The sequence below is a fragment of the Pseudonaja textilis genome, chromosome Z (genome assembly GCF_049901715.1).
Source record: "Pseudonaja textilis isolate UNSWEBS1 chromosome Z, rPseTex1.2, whole genome shotgun sequence".
In the NCBI taxonomy this organism is placed as follows: domain Eukaryota; kingdom Metazoa; phylum Chordata; class Lepidosauria; order Squamata; family Elapidae; genus Pseudonaja; species Pseudonaja textilis.
This window is the reverse complement of record NC_142008.1, coordinates 86,360,617-86,380,203: the sequence shown is the minus strand read 5'-3', so window position 1 is coordinate 86,380,203 and position 19,587 is coordinate 86,360,617. Positions and strand designations below refer to the sequence as shown.

The following is a 19,587-nucleotide window of genomic DNA, read 5'->3' as shown; positions in this document are numbered from 1 at the left end:
AACGGGACTGTTTAATATACAAATGTAGGACATATGTCCTACATTTGTGTATTAAATAGTCCCATTCAAGTCAAAAATTGATTTCTCTCACAACTGAAAAACCAGTAGGCCAGGGATGGGGAACCTTTTATGGCTCACTTAGGAATTCTGGGAGTTGAAGTCCATAAGTGATAAAAGAGCCAAGTTTCCCTACCCCTGCGTCTAATGCCTGAGCTGTAGAATAATAGAGATGGTAGGAATTATAAAGTACTGAAAAATAAAAGCGAAACCATCTTGGCTCTACTTAGACAGAAGGGAGCTAGAAGCTGCTGGTGCCAGTTGCTGTTAAGTTTTTTAATATACAAGTGAAAAAGGTTCAGTATGGGTTCTCATACCGATCACCCCAATTCAGCTGCAGCAACTCAGTGACAACAAGATTCATGTCAAATTTATGTTTCTGCAACAGATGGAGGTTAAGGTGTCTGTCACAGAAACCCATTTCACGTAGGTAAGTCAGGTATGAAGTCATTTGATTTTCATTGGTTACAGAAAGAGCCTGGAAGGATGAAAAATACAGAAATATCAATATAAAGAAACAAACATATAAATGCAAATTTGCATACAGCAAACATTTATGTACACCTCAGATACTCTAAGAATTCTCCAACTACAGTCATCCCAGTAAAATTTAAATTGGAATAATTTCTACTATACTCAGTATTCTTATTCTTTTCATTTGTAATAATTCATTATATCACCCAGTTCTCAAGCTTATCTTTGCATTCACAAAAACTAGCAACCTGGTTTTTACGTTGCTGTATCCTTATCTGTAAGGATTAATTGTGAAACTACAAAATATACATGTTCCTGTCCTTACTCTTCTCATTATTAGTGCATGATTTATATTTATTTTTAAATGTATAAGGCCAGGTACTTTAAACAATGACTTGGTAGCATGCAACACAAATAATTAAAAAAAACCCATCATATTAACAGTAATCAAATATATAAAGATTAAAAAGACGACCAAGCACATAATAAACGAAGAGGGTTTTTACTCAAGTGGCCTCTAATGCATCAGCTACCCAGACCTTAACAACTCTAAGATCTGGATCTGTTGTATTTGACTGGGAGGAATTGTTCCAGAGAGCAGAGGCTGCCATAGAAAAGGCATGTTTCCTGAGTCTCATAAGATGACAAGATGATCTATTTACCTGATCCATGGAGGCTTGCCCAACAAACAAAGCTTTGTAAGCTGAGGTAGCCACTGATAAGGCCCCTTTCACCAGGCCACCAGCAAGGCTATTTCCTGGGCTATGTCTGCAAATCAAATTGGAGTTGAAAACATACAAATATAGGGAAAGGGCTTTTTCTGTATCAGATTGCTGATCCACCCAGCACACCAACAACCTACTCCAACAATCAATAGTTTTCAATTCCAGTGACCCAACATTTTCAGTGAAGATGTCAGGAACTAAAATAAACATTTTCATCCAAAGAGTAGTGAGTACTAGTGAGATTGATCTCTTAAAAACATTTGTCTGCTCTAGTTTCTTTTGCCAGAGTAGTGGCTTCCTGCTTCAGTAGTGCAGTTTTTTAAAAGCCTCAATTCATTTGTTTAGCTGTAAGGTTAAATCAACATTTCTGAAAAAGGAAGAAACAAAGGCTAATGACACCTCAAAAATCTCACTAAAAATCAATTGCTATTCACATCATGATGAAATCTGGTTGATTTTTTTTTTTTACCTAGAGGATTCAGGATACATTGATGGGTTATTTACGTTTTCTGGAGATGAAACCTCAGAATCATCTCTCTGTAATTCTAGAAAAAAGTGAAAATAAAAGTACATGAGAGCAAGAACAGAAAAAAAAAGAGAAAATAACTTATTTTTGTGCTCCAGAAGGAATAGAGAATAGTTTTATTTAAATCAAATTTTTAAAATTTATCGATTTAATAAAAATAATATGTACATACGTATAATATACATAAATCTATGGAGAGCAGCAGTCTATTAAGAGAAGGGCTTCAGTTAGAAACTCCTGCTCACAGTCTATCATGTAGAACATTGCAATACAATACCTTCTCTTATCTGGATAGGAACCAACAGGGCTTCCTCTATAATGGGAAAAGTTGCTTCTTGGGAACTGATATCTGTTAGAGCCCGATATCTGTTAGAGAACAACAAATAGGTATTTATAATAGTGTACCAAAAGTTCCATAGAATGAAAATTGATACTGGTCTATGCTACACATTCAGGTAGATCTATTATAATATAATGTATCTATTATAGTAAAATTCCTGATGGTTCTTTTTTCATTTAGATTTGTGTGTACAGTTCGGTTGGTATGTACACTCAGAAATCAACATTTCTCTTTGGGAAGCTACTTATAATTATAGGAAATAATGATATCTTAAGATCCTGGATTATTCTTGGTTCACTTGGTACCTTATTAGCCGTGGTTCCCCACTCTGAGGGGTGGTCAGTGACACTTCATCGAGGGTCTGAGAGGTAATCAACGTATCACTGGTACTACTGATTGATGTGTGGCTTTCTTCAGGATTTGCTGGAGCCATGGTCACCTTTTCTAAATTTGATTGAGAGAGTGCTGAACTGTACATTGACTTGCCCAGAGGACGACTAGTATCAAAACATTCTGGAAGGATGATACAATCTTCAGAAAAAGAAGATGCCTGACTATTGACTTCACCCTGAGTATTATTGTCAGCTTCTCCTCCTTTTGATTCTTTACCATCTTGCACTGGGAGGTTTCCTGGCAGGAGACAGGAAATAGTGTTTCACCATAAATGTCAGCATTGCAGTCCTTTCCATAATGGCTTCATCATTCAATTCATTAACTCTTCAGAAAAGCAAAGCCTAATCATCAAGACTTACCAAATTCAGGAGTCGGTACTTTGCCTTCTAATTCCTCTGATACAGACACAGGGTTAATGGAATCATTGTTCTCTGGGCTGCAGTGGGCAACATCGGACAGAGAATCTAAACAATAACAAAAAAGAGAAAATAATACATTACACTGGAGGTATTTTCTGAATATGCTAGATTTTTAACAAAATATTTGAAAGCGCTCACTCTGAAAAGACTTCTTTTTTTGTGGGGGCTGATGGTCAGGTGCAGCATCTAAGGTGAGAGAACGAATGACTGTTTCACAGACAAATTGAGTTCCACTCATATCTTCCTCTCCTTCTTCTTGGTTCCCTGAATTTTCAGCCTTCCCTTTGCTGACTTGAGCTTCTAAAAATGAGATTAAATATTCTTGGCAGTATTGACCAAAAATTTCAGAATAGAGAAAGCAGTCATAGATACTGAGTTTGCATTTCATTTCTGGTAGTCCTTTTTTATCTAATTCATTTTACCTAATGAATGTAAGTACTTCAAGCAATGAGATATATCAAGAGGAAGTCTAATACCATTTCAAGCTATAGGATGGCAAGAACAAAGCCTTCACAAAACATTAATTTTCAAGAGTCCGATTTGGAGGAAGATTTCAGTACCTGCATATGGCAGCTTTTATACAAAAAATAGAAACACCTAAATTTCTAGGTCTATAAATTGTATAGGATTTAAATACAGGCCTAGTAATAAAGACTTAGGTTGAGCCAAGTATATCCTGGTTATCAGAGGATGAAGGATATCCTGAAGCAGGGGCTATATTGTAAGAAAAGAGCTGAAGATATAAAATACAAACTAGGTAAATCTGTTGAAAGCAATTTAGATAATCTTGTTCTATAATGTAACTTGACTAAGTGCGTACAACCTTGAAATCATTTGCCAGTATCATTAAAACTACCTGGTAAATTTTCCAAATTCTAAAGTTAGCAGCTTTGCAGCAAAATAGATTGTCAATAATAAAGCCAATTAAAATGATTGGTCATTCAGTTCTCAATCAAGACTACTGGCTTCTACTTTCATAAGGAAATCCAGTGAAAGAACTGGGGATTCTTAGGCTCATCACAGTACTTTTCATTGCTTACCAGACAGTAATTTATATGTGATCTTCTCATTCGCTTCTTGTTTCTGGTCTAAGTTAGTTGTTTTTGGCAGAGAAGTAGAGTCCTGGATTTTGTATGGGCTTGGACCTTGTATGGAATCTAGTAAAGCAAGATAAGGATGATACCACAAGGAAGAACTATAACTTTTTTTTTGTATTTCTGAAACCATTTTTAAGGTTTCCTTCCTACAGATGGTAGGAAAATGTTGGACTGGTCAGCAGGTATGGACTAAACATACCTGAAACCAAATAGAAAGAATTAAAGTTTTCCAATAGTTGAGAGAAATGCGTTGGCACATGATTAGCTGAGCATCACATATCATACGAACTGAAAGGTCCACATATTTATCCTGTTCAGGTTGATTGTCATTTAGAGTCAGGGATAATACGCTAAATACATCCTAATATGTTGGCCTAGAGTATAAAGAGTAGCAGTGCTGACCCAACTATCCTTACCTTGAGGAAACAAATGGGGGGACTAAGCCTTACAAATTAAAATCTCATTACAGTTCCATACTATGAGAAACCTCAAAATCTTCCACAAAAAGTAAATAGCACACTGCTTAACAGAACAGGCAAAACACAGTAATTGCAAAAAGCAGCAGCAGACCCAGAAGATTCCAGGCACCTGCAGGGAATCTCTACTGAAAAAGTATGGGCCTTGGCATCCAATAATGCCAATTAGACATACTATATTGGAAAAGCAGGATGAGAATATATTTATCACAACTTACCAACAGGAGTATTACGAGGGACTTGCTCCAATTCTTGCACTATGTTAATGTCCAGCAATTCAAAGGAGAGCAAATCCTAATGGGACGAAAACAAAAATGAACAATTCAATGAGAAAACTTATGGAATAAACATTTTTCTTTGAATCCATTTTGAATTTTGGTTTGTACCAGACATTTCACCTGGGCTGTGAGAAGATCAAGTGATGGAATGTAAAACTCTCTAGCACTGAGGATTCTTTTCGTCACTGATGAAGCAACTCTGTTGGCCAAACTTACTTCCCCCTTAAATTCTGAAGCGCTTTCCTATAGAGAAAAGAAGTAATACTGAAGGATGCTCCAAGGTGATTTTGAGTCAAACTGTTTTACTCGGGCACTTCATTTTTTATACTGCAGTACATATTCCATACTACCTTGATATCTACATTTTCATTTTGTTAGTCTAGATTATATAAAAAAGACAATCTCTTTAAAATATTTGGTATAGAGAATCTTATTTTAATGCTTCTTCAGCTAAACAAAAATGCAAAATAAATTTGCAAAGTGTATTTCTTCAATACATCTTTGTATTTTATAAAATAAGTGACACTAGTACTTTCTCCCATTGTTTTGCTCATTCAGAAGTTAAATATTTTGCTTAAAAATAATATATCCCTTGATGGAATCACCACCCTGCAATTAGTTTAGAATAAAGTTAGTAGGCTAAATAGATTAGGATGTTTTCAGGATGCTATTTTTGTTTGGGAAATCTCAGTCATACTCATCCATTGATTCTGGTAAGATCTGTAACAGTTCTGCAAATGTTTTGGATGGCAATCCCCATAATATTCAATGCGTGTAGACTGATTAGCAGACTGCTTTCTATGCTTTCTGATCAAGATCTCTTTTTTCTCAGTTATACCTGAAAACATTAGGGGTTGAATTTAGGACTTTGGAATTTAAAAATGTACTTTGCCGATGAGTTCCTGCTCTTTCAGCTGATAGAAGTACTGAACATTATTGACCAAATCCTTGTCCTGAACATATAATTCTATCTGCTGAACAGGAAAAGCAATGGTGCACACACTTTTATTTTTTATTTTCTAGGTCTTCAATTAATTTTGAGCCTGATTGAGGTGTATCTATAGCACAGTTATATCCCAGCATTATCCCAAGCAGATTCAAATTGTTAGAACAAATTAACTAACAGCCCAAAGAATAATTAGCTGATTGATTCTATGAATTAAAATTATTTGAATCAGGAAAATATGCACATTAAAGAAGAGGGCCATTGACTGGAGACAATACAGATGTAAGGCAAAAAGAGAGAAAGCAGAGATGTAATACAATTACAAAATGGGAGAGGTGGAGAAAAAACCCACAGTCTTAAATAGAGCCAGGTATATGAGGGCATTACCTCTTTTTTGAAAAGAGACATACTATTCTGGCAAAAGCTAGGCATCAATCTGCCATGGTCAGGCAGATTGGAAATTGTGGGGGAAGAGGCGTCAACCACAATACTGCACCAGATCCGGGGTCCAAATTGTTCTTCTTTATGTGATAACCTCCAGTGGGAGGTATAGGTTCCTTCCGTGCCTGGGGCTTTAAACTCCACTGAGACAACCCCTTCCTCCCCAGGAAGTAAGGAAGGCACAATCACATCTTTTTTTCCAGAAGACATCAGAGTTATGTTTCCCCACATGAACTTTAGCTGAAATACGAAGAGAAAATTATTTTATGGTAACACCAAAACATGCAAATTTCTCATATTGGTCATAAATGAATATTTTTAGGCCTTATGTCCTATAAGACTTCAATTAAGTAAATGTTAGTAAACAGAGATTCAAACTTCTGAGTTGAGTTTCATTCTGTGGCTCTCAGGCACTACGCAACACGAAGAAAAATTATTGTGAAGACGACATCAGAATCCTGCATTTAAGTATCTGGGACATAGAAGCCCATTCCTCAAGAATCTCTAGGGCTGCAGAGAGAAAATTATTAGATAATCTTGGAGACAAGCAATGATGAAACGGACTAATAACACTTAAGAGACAAATCACAATTCACCGAACATGTACAGTTCTGTGATCTGGGATCTTTGATTCTTTAAAATGAATCCTTCAGTTCCCATTTACTTAGCAACCAAAGCAGCACAGAACCATAGCTTCTGCTTTTAACAGCATAGCCAAAACTCCAAAGCAGGTGATGAAGAGTTTAAAATAAACCTTTGTGTAAATAAGCAAGTTACGTTCCTGAGATCCAATATTTACTGGACTCAGCCCAAAACATGCAATGAAGTACTAATGCATTTTACAAAGTACCTTCCCAATATTGATGCAGAAAAAGCTAAAGGAGATGAGGAAAGGGAGCAGTCTCAATGCCAAAGCTAGATTTTAGCATGTATTTTTAAAAATTAAACATTGAAAAACACCTTGGTATCTGAACTCCATGTAATGTTGCCTGTGTTCCTCATACGCCAATGCTTCATGAAGATAATATTTGGTGGGAGGTGAGTTCCATCTGGTAAATTCTCGTCTACAAAAGCAGCACTCAGTGTGGAGACAACAGGGCACTGCTGCATAGAACTGTGAAATGGAGGAAACCAGAGAAAAATCAGTAAAATTTCAAATCTGCAGGCTCATTAGCCATTCTAACTAGGTATTCTAGGAGCAGTAACCCAATATACCTAGCTAACTAGGAAAAGCTGGGATTATGAACCTATATACTATTGAAATTCTCATTCTTGTAACTTTTAACTGGGCAAAACAGACCATCATAGGACAACCATTTTTTAACCAAGGTACCTCAACCAGCTATCCTACCAAAAATCTGAGACCCCTTGTGATATCCAGAAGAAAACAAGATGAAGTTGTCCTCTGCCCTTTATATTTTATTTTGGTTCATTATACAGGCTGGGTACACTGATTCCCCACAATTGGCTGCTGGAATGCGATTACTCATGGTAAAGCCAGCAGGATTATCAAAGTCATTACCAATTCCACAGTTTTTGCTCTTGGTCATTCTGTTACTCTGTTAAGGAGGTATCTTTGAAATGATGACCCAATGAATCACAGTTTGTCTAACGGTCTCTTAAAACTGTATTTTTATAGAGAAGTAGGAAGTTAAAGATGCTGAAAATACTAGAAATGCACAAATCATGAGTTGACTAGGGAAGCAGCCCATAGTCCAGTAAAAGCCAACACAGAATATGCAGTATGTGCTTCTCAAACATAACTCAGGTCCAGGCTTGCTTACAGAAGTGTACTGGATTGTAGGCTCTCAGATTTTGTAACTGCCAAACTAGTGTGGTCAAGAGCACGGACGGAGTCCCATAGTTTAAACTTTTGATGCAATTTAAGTTGCTTCTGGAGTTCCTGTGTTTCAGCTTTACGCTGCTGCTTTTCTCCCCTTAAACGCTGCTTTTCTGCTTTCAGGAAATGCTTGTCCATCTGCTTCTGGAATCTAAACAATTAGAAATAAGATATCAATTTTGCTTCTCCACTAATAAAAAATATGTGGAGCTGGATGTCTCCTAAGTTAGCCGGACAATCCATGATTCGGGGACCACTGGCAATAAACAACCATCCTTTTCATTACATCCAAATACCGTTTTGTTGGTTGCCATCTTTTCAGCAGTAAAAGTCATTTAAGGAATCTGCAAGCTTTTTTGGCTAGGCTTAATAAAACAAAGCCAAACAAAGGCAGCATCTACTACCTGCAAAACAAAGCCTATCAGAAATTCTGGCCTTTGTCCATTTCAGTAGGGCATCTACAATCATCATCCAGTTCTCCCTGAACAACAGAGCATTCCCTTGTTAAAATGTTTGTCTGCTTGTTTTCTTCCGTCTTAAATCAGATTATAATTTTGTCCAATATGAAGATGGAATCTTTTCCATTTCAATAGGGAAAAGAAAGGCATGGAGATGAACCAGATGTTGAATTTCCCAGGTTAATATGAACTTAACTATATCTTTGATTCCTCCATGAGATTTCTTCACTGTTTGTATATTCACTATCATGAGCACTCTAAATATAAATAATTCAAGGGATTCACAATGGAAGCAAGGAAGTTGGTTGCTTACCTGACTTTCTCTGAAGTGACTAGAGAAGATGACAGCTGCTCAAGACTATGTGTGTCTGAAATATGCAAGGTGGGCCTCCGCAGTTTTAGAAAGACATGGTTAGAGTCATGGAAATATAACCCTGCTTCACACAATTCGCAGAGGTTATATGTTGGACAAACACTGGGAAAATAAGAAAGGCAATGTGGTGAATTACTGATCTGTTTCTTCTGTTAACTGTTTAAGTTATCTGCTAAAATATTTTCCTAGCTGTGCTGGTATATTGAGATATCAGTGTATTTTTAAGTACAACATATTTGGATGAAATCTTAGGAAAAGATATAAAAGCAGAATTATGAGCCAGTGAAGCTTCTGAAAGAAAAATGAAACCGTAGATTTATTTTCTCAAATGTTGATTGAAAAACTGAATAGGGAATAGATTTACAAGCTTAAAAAAATGCTAATAAAAAGTTTTATCTGTAGAACATTTTGTGTGGACAGCTGTCAGGACAAAGGAAAGAACCTTTTCTGCTATTGCCTCAACCCTTTAAGCTCCCACACTTCTGCCCTTCTGGAAGTGTATGAAAACCTGGTTTTGCCTGTTGGCTTTGTGGAGACATGAGCCACTGGAAAAGAGTGATGAGGTAAAAAAAAATCTCATCCCTGTGCTGTCCATCTCCTTGGTTCTAAATTTTTATATAGTGTTTTAAATTTTAATTATTTCTGTATCTTTTTTAAGAAGAAATTTTATTGAGAGGAAGGATGTGGAAATCACTGATATTCCTCTTCCAATTATTTAAGAAATATCACTAACTTTACCTTTGATTGCATGAGATACCACATGATTTCACTTTGGCTATATAATGATTAAACCATGTTTGTTAAAATCATTTATAAACATCTCAAACAAATGTCACTAGAAAACCGCAGAATACCAATTTCTAACCTCCTGGAAAACCATGGAAATTTGCATCTTAATACCCCTGCCTGTGTCCTACCTGCATTGATAGCGAATCCCCACTATGGGATTTTGACAATTATTACAGGAGAGCAGCCAGTCATAGGAACTGCCTTGCACCAAGGAACTTGCAGGAATTTGGTGTCTTGAGGTGTTCATGGAGCTTGGAAGTTGGTTGGTAAGAAGCAGTTTGTCATCCAACTTCTGTTCCAGTACTTTAACAGTGTCTTGAACAACTTGCTCCCGGAACTGTAAAAGGAAAGGCAGAGAGAAAGAAAAACATCCTGACTTTTCATTTCTTGCTCTGATCCCCATTCCCAGAATTGAGGCATGTACTCCACTAGAATGGACAAGCAATAAGTTGGCTTGAAGAAAAATAGAACTGCATACAATATACACGTTAATAATTTGGTGTATACTGGGCAACCACCCTTGTATGCCTCCAGTTATCATATACCAACCATGAGAGATGAATGTATTGATTTTTCCTACCTCCCGACCATATTACACTAAGCTGGAAAAAAACTGCCCTCTTAAATCAAATCAACTAGGAAATTTGGGTTTTGCCAATTTGGACCAAATATCAATTTGTGTGTGAAGCTCTACCCATGATGAATAATATCCTTTTCTTTACCTGTAAAGAGAGGTGTATTAGTCTCCAACTCTGTTTGAATCACTGCCTCCCCATGCCTTTTCTGAAGGCCTCTTGCATAACAAGACAAATAATAAAAGAAACCACATTCACCTTTTCCAAGTAGCTTGTGAACCACTCAGGAGGAACCTCACTGAGAAGGAGCTCACTCTAGAAAGATTGAAAAAAACATAGCAGCAAAACTTAACATACAACTAACTTCCTTGTACCTATTCATATTGAACTTGGCAAGACTAAGAGAATAAATAAAGGCACTCTTCAGACTTTGCCATATTGTTTGTTTGTTATTTGGTATTTTTACTTAAAAATAAGACCAGGCTTGCTGCTAGAAACAATGTCATTCTTCTGGCAGAACAGAATGTGACCTGGGCGTTGGTATTCAAGGGGATGCTTGGAAATTTGCCAGATATGTTCAGTCAGCCCAAAATTTTAAAAGCTCAAATCAAAACCTCTCCTATTACTTCTAATAGCCAAGAATACTGGTAGAGTGCATAAAAACCTGAGGATATTTTAGCATAATTTAAACAGCATTATCTCTTTGAATGCATATAATGGATTACTAACTAGTTAATTAAATGTAGCTGAATATTTTGATATTACATTTTTCTAGTGGTTTTGGAAAATAGTTTATGATTTTTTCAGCTTTTAACTACTTTAAAACTTATGATATATTCAGGGGGGAGCAGTGAATTCAGTTAATAATTTGTAAGAAATAAATCTTCTTTCAATACATTTCTTCTGAAATGTGAAGAATGGTATGTACTCCAAAAACCAGGAAAATATTTACCCCTCAGAAAAAATACCATGCAGTCCACTTAATACTTACATTCTCTCGTGAATGCTTTGTAGGAATTTTATAGAAATGAAGTAAATTGTAAAAAGAAACAAGAACAATTAGCAATAAAATGTGGGGAAAAATTAAAGCATTAGAGACTAACTTTAGGACAAGTGAAAAGTCAGTTCTGAATAAATATCAGAGAACCCAAAACATTTCATCATTAATACACTACAGACCTTGAATAAATTATCAGTGTATTTTTCTATTTTTGTATAATTAGAAAAAAATTGAGATAATTTCAATAATTATCTCACCCACGCATTTAAGCTCAATATACTATCCCTAAGTTGTATATATCTCAGGAGGATATCTACATAAACTAATATATACATTATTCACCTTAGATCTTAAGATCTTAATCTAAAGATAAAGGTTGATTAAAACAGAATGAAGCATTGCCACACAATGTAATGCAATTAAAATCAACACCTTTGCAAGTTCAGACAGAAAGATCCAGAAAGAAAAATATGTTAATGGATAATTGACAGGATAGTTCCAGATGTCAGAAAACACGTCTTTTTACTTTTACCTTTATCCTTTTATTCTTTCTTTTAGTATCTATTCTTTCTTTAGTATCTTTGACTTTTATCAGAGTTTGAGCAATTGGGAGCTTCTTTTTAATTACTGGAACAAACGGTTCCTCAGATCTCCCAAAAACGAATCCTGAAGACATGCCTGAAGGAACTCGTAATTCATAGACGTTCATTTGGAGCCGATTGCCTTGTTTCATTGCAATCTGTGGGGGTAGAAAAAACTTTCAGTAAAGTTATTTGTACATGGACAGTCATTCTAATGAACTATATGTTATTTTAAAAACAATCCTATCTTTCTAAACTAATATATTTATTGAGAATTGAAATTTTTAAAAAATTAGCATTGTGACAGGTTGAAATGCCTGGTGGAAGGAAAGCAGATGGTCTGCACTAAGGTCATAGTTTTCTCAGGATTTTTTAAAATTGCAAATTGACTACTGATCAAGCCAGATGGATGTTGTATCAGTAATGGATCTTTTCAAACTCAATATACATGAGGTTTTTCCTAATTTCTAAGGGCCCCAAAAGATAAAACCAATTTCCTCTTTTATGTAATTATTTCTATAATCACTTCACTCTTAATTTCCTAGAAATTTCCTTAAGTCTTCTCATAACTAGCAACTGGGATACTAAGTGGTTCTGCCAAAACTCCTCCTGCAACTTCTCCATCTGTGACAAGAGAGCTAGTAACCTCCACAACCAGACATATATCCATCATACAGGAATTAGACCAGAAAAGAAAATCTAAACTCTCTAAATCTGAAGTTAGGAAACAAACCTTTGAGAATGAAAATAGTAAGAATAATCTTTCACACACAGTAACTACACAAGAAAGACAAGTAAAATCAGAAATGTTGCAAAACAAAAAAGGACTACATGCTTAAAACGAATATAGAAACTAACAGAACAACCAAAAGAATGTGGAGAAAGAAATATAAAAACTGAAGCTCTTAGATGTATTCTGATCCAACTGAAGAGGAAGGTAGTAATTATAGGAATAATTTGCTATTGTCCAGAGAATAGCTCTTTATGACAAAATAGATAAACAGTATTGACTAAAAAGAACTTCAGTATCTTGGAACTGGACCAGTATGGACTAATTTAAATGATTTTATTATCTGAGATAAAATAGAATAAAATCTCAGACGCATTAAGAAATCTGTAAGATTTGATTTGTACTGCTATAAAAATTAGTCTAATCTGTTACCTTAACAGCTTCTTGATATTCTTCTAAAGAGAGAAACAAATCATGTTAATATTAACATTTCATGTCCAGAATTGCATTTGTAAATAAATTACTATGTTTTAATCACATTTAGGCCCACTATAATTTTACTGCTTTGGTAATTCCTTCTTATAACTTGATACAAATTTCATCCCTCAACTCCAAATCCAGTAACAAGGAAGTTTAGGAAAGAAAAAAATAATACATTCTGCAGGACTTGCTAGTTTTATTATGGTGTACAATCCATGTCATTAATTTCATATCTTCAAATGTAATGGAATTCTATATTCAAACTATTTAAAAGAAAAAACCCAAGAAGAATCACATGTTCTAGGTCAGGGATGTCAAACTTGTGTCGTCATGTGACATATCACAACTTTCACCCCTTCGCTAATCCAGGAATGGGCCTGGTCAGCGTCACATCTGGCCTGCGGACCGCGAGCTGGACAGCCCTGTCCTAGGTAATATGATCAATCCACATTTCAGTTCTGAATTAATTTTGAAAAAATTTAAATGTTTCATAAATGTTGAACTTAATAAACTTTACATACTAGGAAATGACAGAATAAAGAGTTGAAGACATTAGGTTCAGCCTCCTCCTTAAAAGACAACGTAGATACAAACCCCCATTCTAATGTAGAAATAGACAAATGCTGGGTAACTAGATAATAGCTGAATATAGTATTTACAGGGAGAAAACAAGGCATGTTATGTTGTGTACAAAAGTATACTTCTCAGTACTATTATTTCTATGTGTCCCTTATTTATATCGCTGCCTTTATTCACACCACCACAGCAAGACTCAACAGATTTTATGAGTCAGCCAAAGGCAACTTACCTGCTGAGTTGATGGATACCTGTGAAAAGAAATGAAACCATGAAAGGAGGCTTTAAATTGCTGCTAATAATAGTCATAACAGGATTTTTCCATGATCATTACAGAACAGTAGTTCAGCTTCTGACATTATAGTTATTACAGACATTTATTTCTTTATTATACAGATCTTTCCCCCATCCTGCTTTCCTACTAAAAACTACATGGTTCAAAATAAAATCAACAAGACCATGCAAATTAAGACTGTAGAAAAAGTTCTTTCAACAAATATTGCTGGTTAGACCATATTCAAAATGTAGTCACTGTCTTTCCCCTGGCCTAAATATGCTGCCATCTCACTGTTATGGCGTATCATTTTAAAGATGACAGCTTAATTGGGATCATAAATCAAAGACTATCTGATTTTTTTTTTAAATCTTTTCGATCCTGAAGTGGTAAGCAAGCCTCTAGAGAGATGTCAGAAAAATTAGATAATCTGTGAAACTATTACACAATACAGAACAAATATTGACTGGAAGCTATTTTGCAAGGAGAAAAAAGCTTCTTTATAAAAATATATATGAAGTTCTTTTTAGTGTTCTATTCTTTCAAAAGTACAAGGTTACATTTTTTATTTTTAAAATGAAGCCTTCATAGGGATATAGAAGTCCAGTACCTCATCCTGTTCCTCATCTAGGTATTTGATCTGGATATCTTTCCGTCCAAATGACACTTTTACCTACAACAGAAATTAATTAATGAAATGGCTCCTCCATGACAATGAGAAACAAGCAGCAATGATTAATTCTTTTTATTGATATCTCAAAAGTGTTAATGAAGAGCAATTCTACCCCACTTTTTCAAATCCAAGCTATATATATGTTGTACTTAAGAGAATCAAAGCTTTGCATCCCAATCAATAAGTCTATAAGCTGTTTAGAATATTATGCACATACCTATCTTCCCCATTAATCAAAAGGTGACTTTGGCAGTCTTAGTTTCACCTCCCCTACCTGGTATTCTTGAGTTTTAAACCAAATTTCAGATTTACTAAAAATAAATCAAGTAAACAATTTCATCTAACAGATGCACTACATTTACTAAAAAATTCTGGGGAACTTGAGAATAAAACTAAAATTCTTAATATGCAGTACATGAATTTCTTCCAGTAAAAAATATAGTGTACAAAGTTGTGAAAAAAATGAGTATATACAAGTATACTAGCAAGTTAAAGATTTCCATACAAAGGACAAAACAACATGTCAATATTGAATTAAATCACTTGTAGAAAAAACATGCAAGTCCATGCCCATTTTTAAATACCTACAGCAATTCTAAATTTACATTTAATCTTGATTAGAATAATAGTTTTCATTTCTTTTAATGTTAAGTGCTGGTCCAAAAAATCTGTTCAGTTACAAATAACATTTAAAAAATGAAGGGAACACTATTGGGAGCTAGACATATTTTTTATTATTATCTAGTATCCTATACCAATTATTAGATTAATATCTAGATTTGATTGCTAGAATTTTGTTGTTCCTAGTACTAATCTTGCAGTTATACAGCTGTGCATAAATCAAGGGAGAAGGTTGAAGTTGTAACATATGTTAATGTTATACTAGTTTAACTACTGCATAGCTGGGATACTATAGATATGTCAGCAATGCAACAGTCAAATTGCCTTCAACCTTTTCCCCAACTATGGAATTAATGAAGAGTGGGGACTTTAATACAATTGCTTTAATAAAATTTGTCCAATTTGCTTATCAAAGGATAGGAAAAAAGCTGAGATCATTCCATGAATGACTAATAAATACACTTAACATTTTACAGAAATAATCCATTCAAATTTTATTAATTGTTGGTTTACCACTTCAATTACAATAGGAATTCTAAGCAGGCTATAAATTACACATTAGAATTAAACAACAAAGATAGGGAAAAAAACAAATAACTAAAGCTTATTAACAGTCACATTGGGAAAATGGATGACCAATTACAACTCATCTGAAACCTATGTCCAAAAGTGGGCTCGGAGACCACCCTATTCTAGGGCCTGCTGAAAAAGCCAGATGTTTGTGAAAACTTAAAACATTAAGTGATGTGAGGACAGCAAACTGAACTATTAAAACTGTTATTGATCAGTGAATTGCAATTGGCAAAGATCCAACTCACCATGGCTTCCATATCAGCCCATGTGGTTTGAGATGATACAAGGAAGTTGAAGTTATTACCACGGAAGGTTACACTGAAATTTACTTGGGGATCCATTACATAAATCTGTGGATAGCAAATGAAAAGATCAATTAAAAAACAATGTAGTTGTTCCAAACTTCTTTTTGAGAGGAACCAAGCAATCACAATATTTTTATGTAGTTCAAAGAACCAGGAAACTGGGGTTAGGGCCACCTGAACTTTCCTCTTCTTCTCCCCACTCTTCTAAATATTCTCCTAAACTGTGCTTGCTTGCATATGAGAAAGATAAGAAAACAATGATGACATTAAGCTTTCATCATGTATTCTGACTGCTAACTGATGTTCATGGATATACTCTGTGCTTTGGTTAAGTCAGATGCACAGTTCTGTACTTCGTTAGGTCAGGTTCACCTAACCAAATAGACTATGATTAAAATACCCAGAATCATGGATAAAAAGTCAAGATTAATATGGATTAATCATGTTAGTCATGCCACACAGAGAATATTGAATAAATAAAAATCCAAACTGGGTTCAAAAACACCATTATGAATCTCTGCAAAAGAAGTTTATTGACAAGAAATAACAATAGGCAAACATAAAGGCTAACTTATTGTGAGATACTAGAATTTTGTAAATTCTGCAAAATACAATTTAAAAATTGGGGCAACAGGACATAATTTTAATGGTCCTCTTATTTACAATTAATTTAAAATAGACAAATTTATCATTCTGAACATTCTAAGACTGAAACAGAACTATGTACAAATATAAATATATAATTGCAAAAACATACATCTATTGAAATTTGAAGTGGAAAAACAGTTACAGAACTTTGGTTTTTTTATAGCTACAAGGTCATTGTATGCACAAATCAAAAAGATTTGGCATTATCCACAATGGAAAAACGGATAATACAAATCAAGACTGGGAACTCTGGAACTTTGCACATATTCATAAGTGTGTTGTAAATTCAATTATATGTGCAGTTTGTAATGCCCATGACCAGCATGTTTATGTTTAATCCAACATGTAATCCAATTTTAACTTACTACAAAACATGTTTCTGTATTTGTTTCATTAACCTACTTCTAGTTTACAATGCATTGTATACAAAGCATATACACACCTTTTTTGGTTGCTCTTCAGAATGGCATTGCTCTGAGGAAGACTATGAAATGGCAATGTGCTTTCTCACCATTTTGAGGTAGAAAAGCAAGTATTATTTAGGCATACTTTTATAACTGTTAGAACTATCATTAGAAAAGCAGGTCTACAAAAGGTATTATCAAAAATAATAACTTGACATTGGTCTAGTTTATTGAAATCACTTATCTCCACACACCCACAGCAGGGCAGCTCTGCTTTTAAATTTTATCGAGCTTTATTGTAGGGTAGGACCCATTAACACCAGCATGTTGTATTACTTAGAAGAGTTTTGAAACAAAAAAAATATTCTGGAATATTTTTTATGTTCCATACCCTTACAGGAACTTAAAAGTGATATATCTGAAATAAAGAGTTTTGGCTACATAATAACTTTACAAACATTCTAGACAAACACCAAGGGACAACTACCATCTTGAAAATCCTTGGTACAGGAAATTGCATATCATGGGATCTACCGGAAAGTCACCATCTTAACTGGAATACTTGCTACAGTGCAAGATAGCTAGTTAGTAGGTTATCCCCGGGATTAACCGCAACATTAATAAAACTACGAAAACACACGGGTTGCTTCCTTAACGCTGCAATTATGTGCTTACGTTTATGGAGGTAAAAGCATCAAAACTGACGAATATATGTAGGAAGCATACATAGCATTTATCTCCATATCACACATTTACTCGGAGATATTAAGGGCGTTTCCGTTTGGCTTGACATTAAAATCAAAATTGCCAACTTGGACAGCCTTAAAAACAATTTATTATAACGCGGGAGCCCGAAAAAGTTGCCCTGCTGTTGAAGCAACGACCAAAAACCAAACGGGTCATTCGCTCCTCAGAGGACGGGAGAAGAGCAGACTTAGTAACGCAGCGTTTTCCGAGCACAAAGCAAATGCTGTGGCCGCTTCTTCTCCAGAGAGAAGAGGCCACCGCATTTGCTTTTGTGCTCGGAAAACGCTGCGTTACTAAGTCTGCTCTTCTCCCGTCCCTCTGAGGAACGAGGCTTACTTCCACGCTTACCAAAAGCTCAGCAAACCCCTATCAATCAGTCGGCGTCCACCACCTGGCGCCCTCCAGCTGCACTAAGCTGCCGCAGCCCATGGACGTGGGGGCTGAAGCCGAGGGGGCTGTTCTACCACCCCGCACGACTGGAGGACGCCTCTTGGGGGAGGCAGCTCCCTTAAAGAGAAGGACCGGGGAGGCAGCAGGCGTGCTGGACGGAACTTACTGGACTACCCAGCAGGTCCTGGACGTCCGACGAGTGCCCCTCGGAAAAGTCCAAGGTTCCACGCTTAGCGTTTGCCATCCCCCTCCCACGCTGTGACGCCAAAAAGATCGCAGTCGTTCAGCTCCCGAAACCACTACAGCTCGATGCAACTGGGCAGGGGCCTCGGTCTTTTATACCATTGGCTAGCCGCGAGGAGAGGGGCGGATCCCGTAAAGAGCAACAATAATAAGGAACGCATCTCATGAAGCAGGTGAAAGGGATTTCCGGGTCCAGAGCGTGGTAGAAGCCATTTTACGTGTCTTCGATGTTGCAAACCAGCCAATGAAAAACCAAACATTTGACTGCAGTAAAAAGATCGCGGCAAATACAAAAAAATGTCCGAATTCACATTGGATTCTGTGTGAATGTTTTCCTTATTGGGAAGAAATTATCAGTCGCCTTTCCGAGATTATGAACAAAACACCATGCAACCATTTATTTATCAAACTTGTATGCCGCCTATCACGTCGAGGGAGACAAGGCGTCTTACAGACAAGCCAGCTTACTTTTTAAAAAAAGCAAAGCTATAACGAGAGACAGTTTGGTGGTTTGCCATTGCATTCTTCCCTGGGCTGAGAGAAACTGACTGGCCCAAGGTCACTGGCTTCATGCCTAAACTGAGGCGAGATCCTAGTCTTCCGGTTTCTAGCCTGTGATGTCTTAATCACTAGACCTACGGCTTCAAACTTGGTAATTTTAAGGCTTGTGACTTCAACTCCCAGAATTTCTGAGCAAACATGACTGGAGGGATTCTTCGAGTTGAAGTCCACAAGTCTTAAAGCTGTCGAAGGTCAAACTGACCTTCCATCGCTTTTTAGCCAGCTTTTATTACATTTGAAGAGGCCACATTTCGGTTGACAGAAATTAGTGATAAGATCCCTTCATACTCAAGCAGCAAGGACCATAACGCCATTCTTTCCCACGCCTTTCTGGCGTAACCAACTGAAGGGGGGGGGGTTCTGTTGCAGTCATGGGATCCGGAAGCTACAAGGCGATTGGTTAGCAGGCGGTTACTCTCTCCACCCCCCCCGCCGGATGTCAAAGGGAAGAAGGCGCGAACAAAAAGCACAGCTGGAGGCGAAAGGAGTGGAAAACGCTCCTTAGAGCGGGAAGAGCTTGGAGAAGGTGCAGAACTTAAGCGAAGGAAAGCAGCGTTTAGGTGAGTAGTAACTA

General features: G+C 36.2%; 2 protein-coding genes across 21 annotated transcripts in view; one reads left to right on the top strand and one right to left on the bottom strand.

Annotated features, from left to right (window-relative positions):
* Positions 1 to 193: 193 nt before the first annotated feature.
* On the bottom strand, positions 194 to 18,522 carry NBR1 (NBR1 autophagy cargo receptor). Of its 19 annotated transcripts, none has more exons than XM_087915775.1 (23): positions 18,168 to 18,522; positions 17,111 to 17,152; positions 15,961 to 16,065; positions 14,459 to 14,521; positions 13,807 to 13,825; positions 12,951 to 12,973; positions 11,740 to 11,946; positions 10,466 to 10,522; positions 9,761 to 9,969; positions 8,784 to 8,945; positions 7,957 to 8,163; positions 7,133 to 7,286; positions 6,119 to 6,412; positions 4,906 to 5,028; positions 4,726 to 4,801; positions 3,975 to 4,091; positions 3,073 to 3,234; positions 2,875 to 2,979; positions 2,428 to 2,752; positions 2,060 to 2,148; positions 1,726 to 1,801; positions 1,194 to 1,299; positions 194 to 535 (listed from the first exon to the last, which is right to left on the bottom strand). In XM_087915775.1, exons 3-23 carry the CDS (start codon positions 16,054 to 16,056, stop codon positions 356 to 358), a joined length of 2,850 nt encoding a protein of 949 aa, XP_087771901.1. In that variant the 5' UTR covers positions 16,057 to 16,065; positions 17,111 to 17,152; positions 18,168 to 18,522; the 3' UTR covers positions 194 to 355. The 19 variants fall into 19 exon arrangements, with proteins under 19 accessions (XP_087771901.1, XP_087771902.1, XP_087771910.1 ...); XM_087915776.1 differs by having other exon boundaries at positions 17,111 to 17,174; positions 18,376 to 18,522; XM_087915784.1 differs by having other exon boundaries at positions 3,073 to 3,120; positions 17,111 to 17,174; positions 18,376 to 18,522.
* A 917-nt stretch (positions 18,523 to 19,439) lies between these two features.
* Positions 19,440 to 19,587, top strand: part of BRCA1 (BRCA1 DNA repair associated) — a 62,072-nt gene continuing 61,924 nt past the window's right edge. For both annotated transcript variants that reach the window (XM_087917815.1, XM_087917816.1), the window contains exon 1: positions 19,440 to 19,573. The gene's annotated coding sequence lies outside the window, so the exon portion shown is untranslated. The remainder of the gene's footprint in view (positions 19,574 to 19,587) is intronic.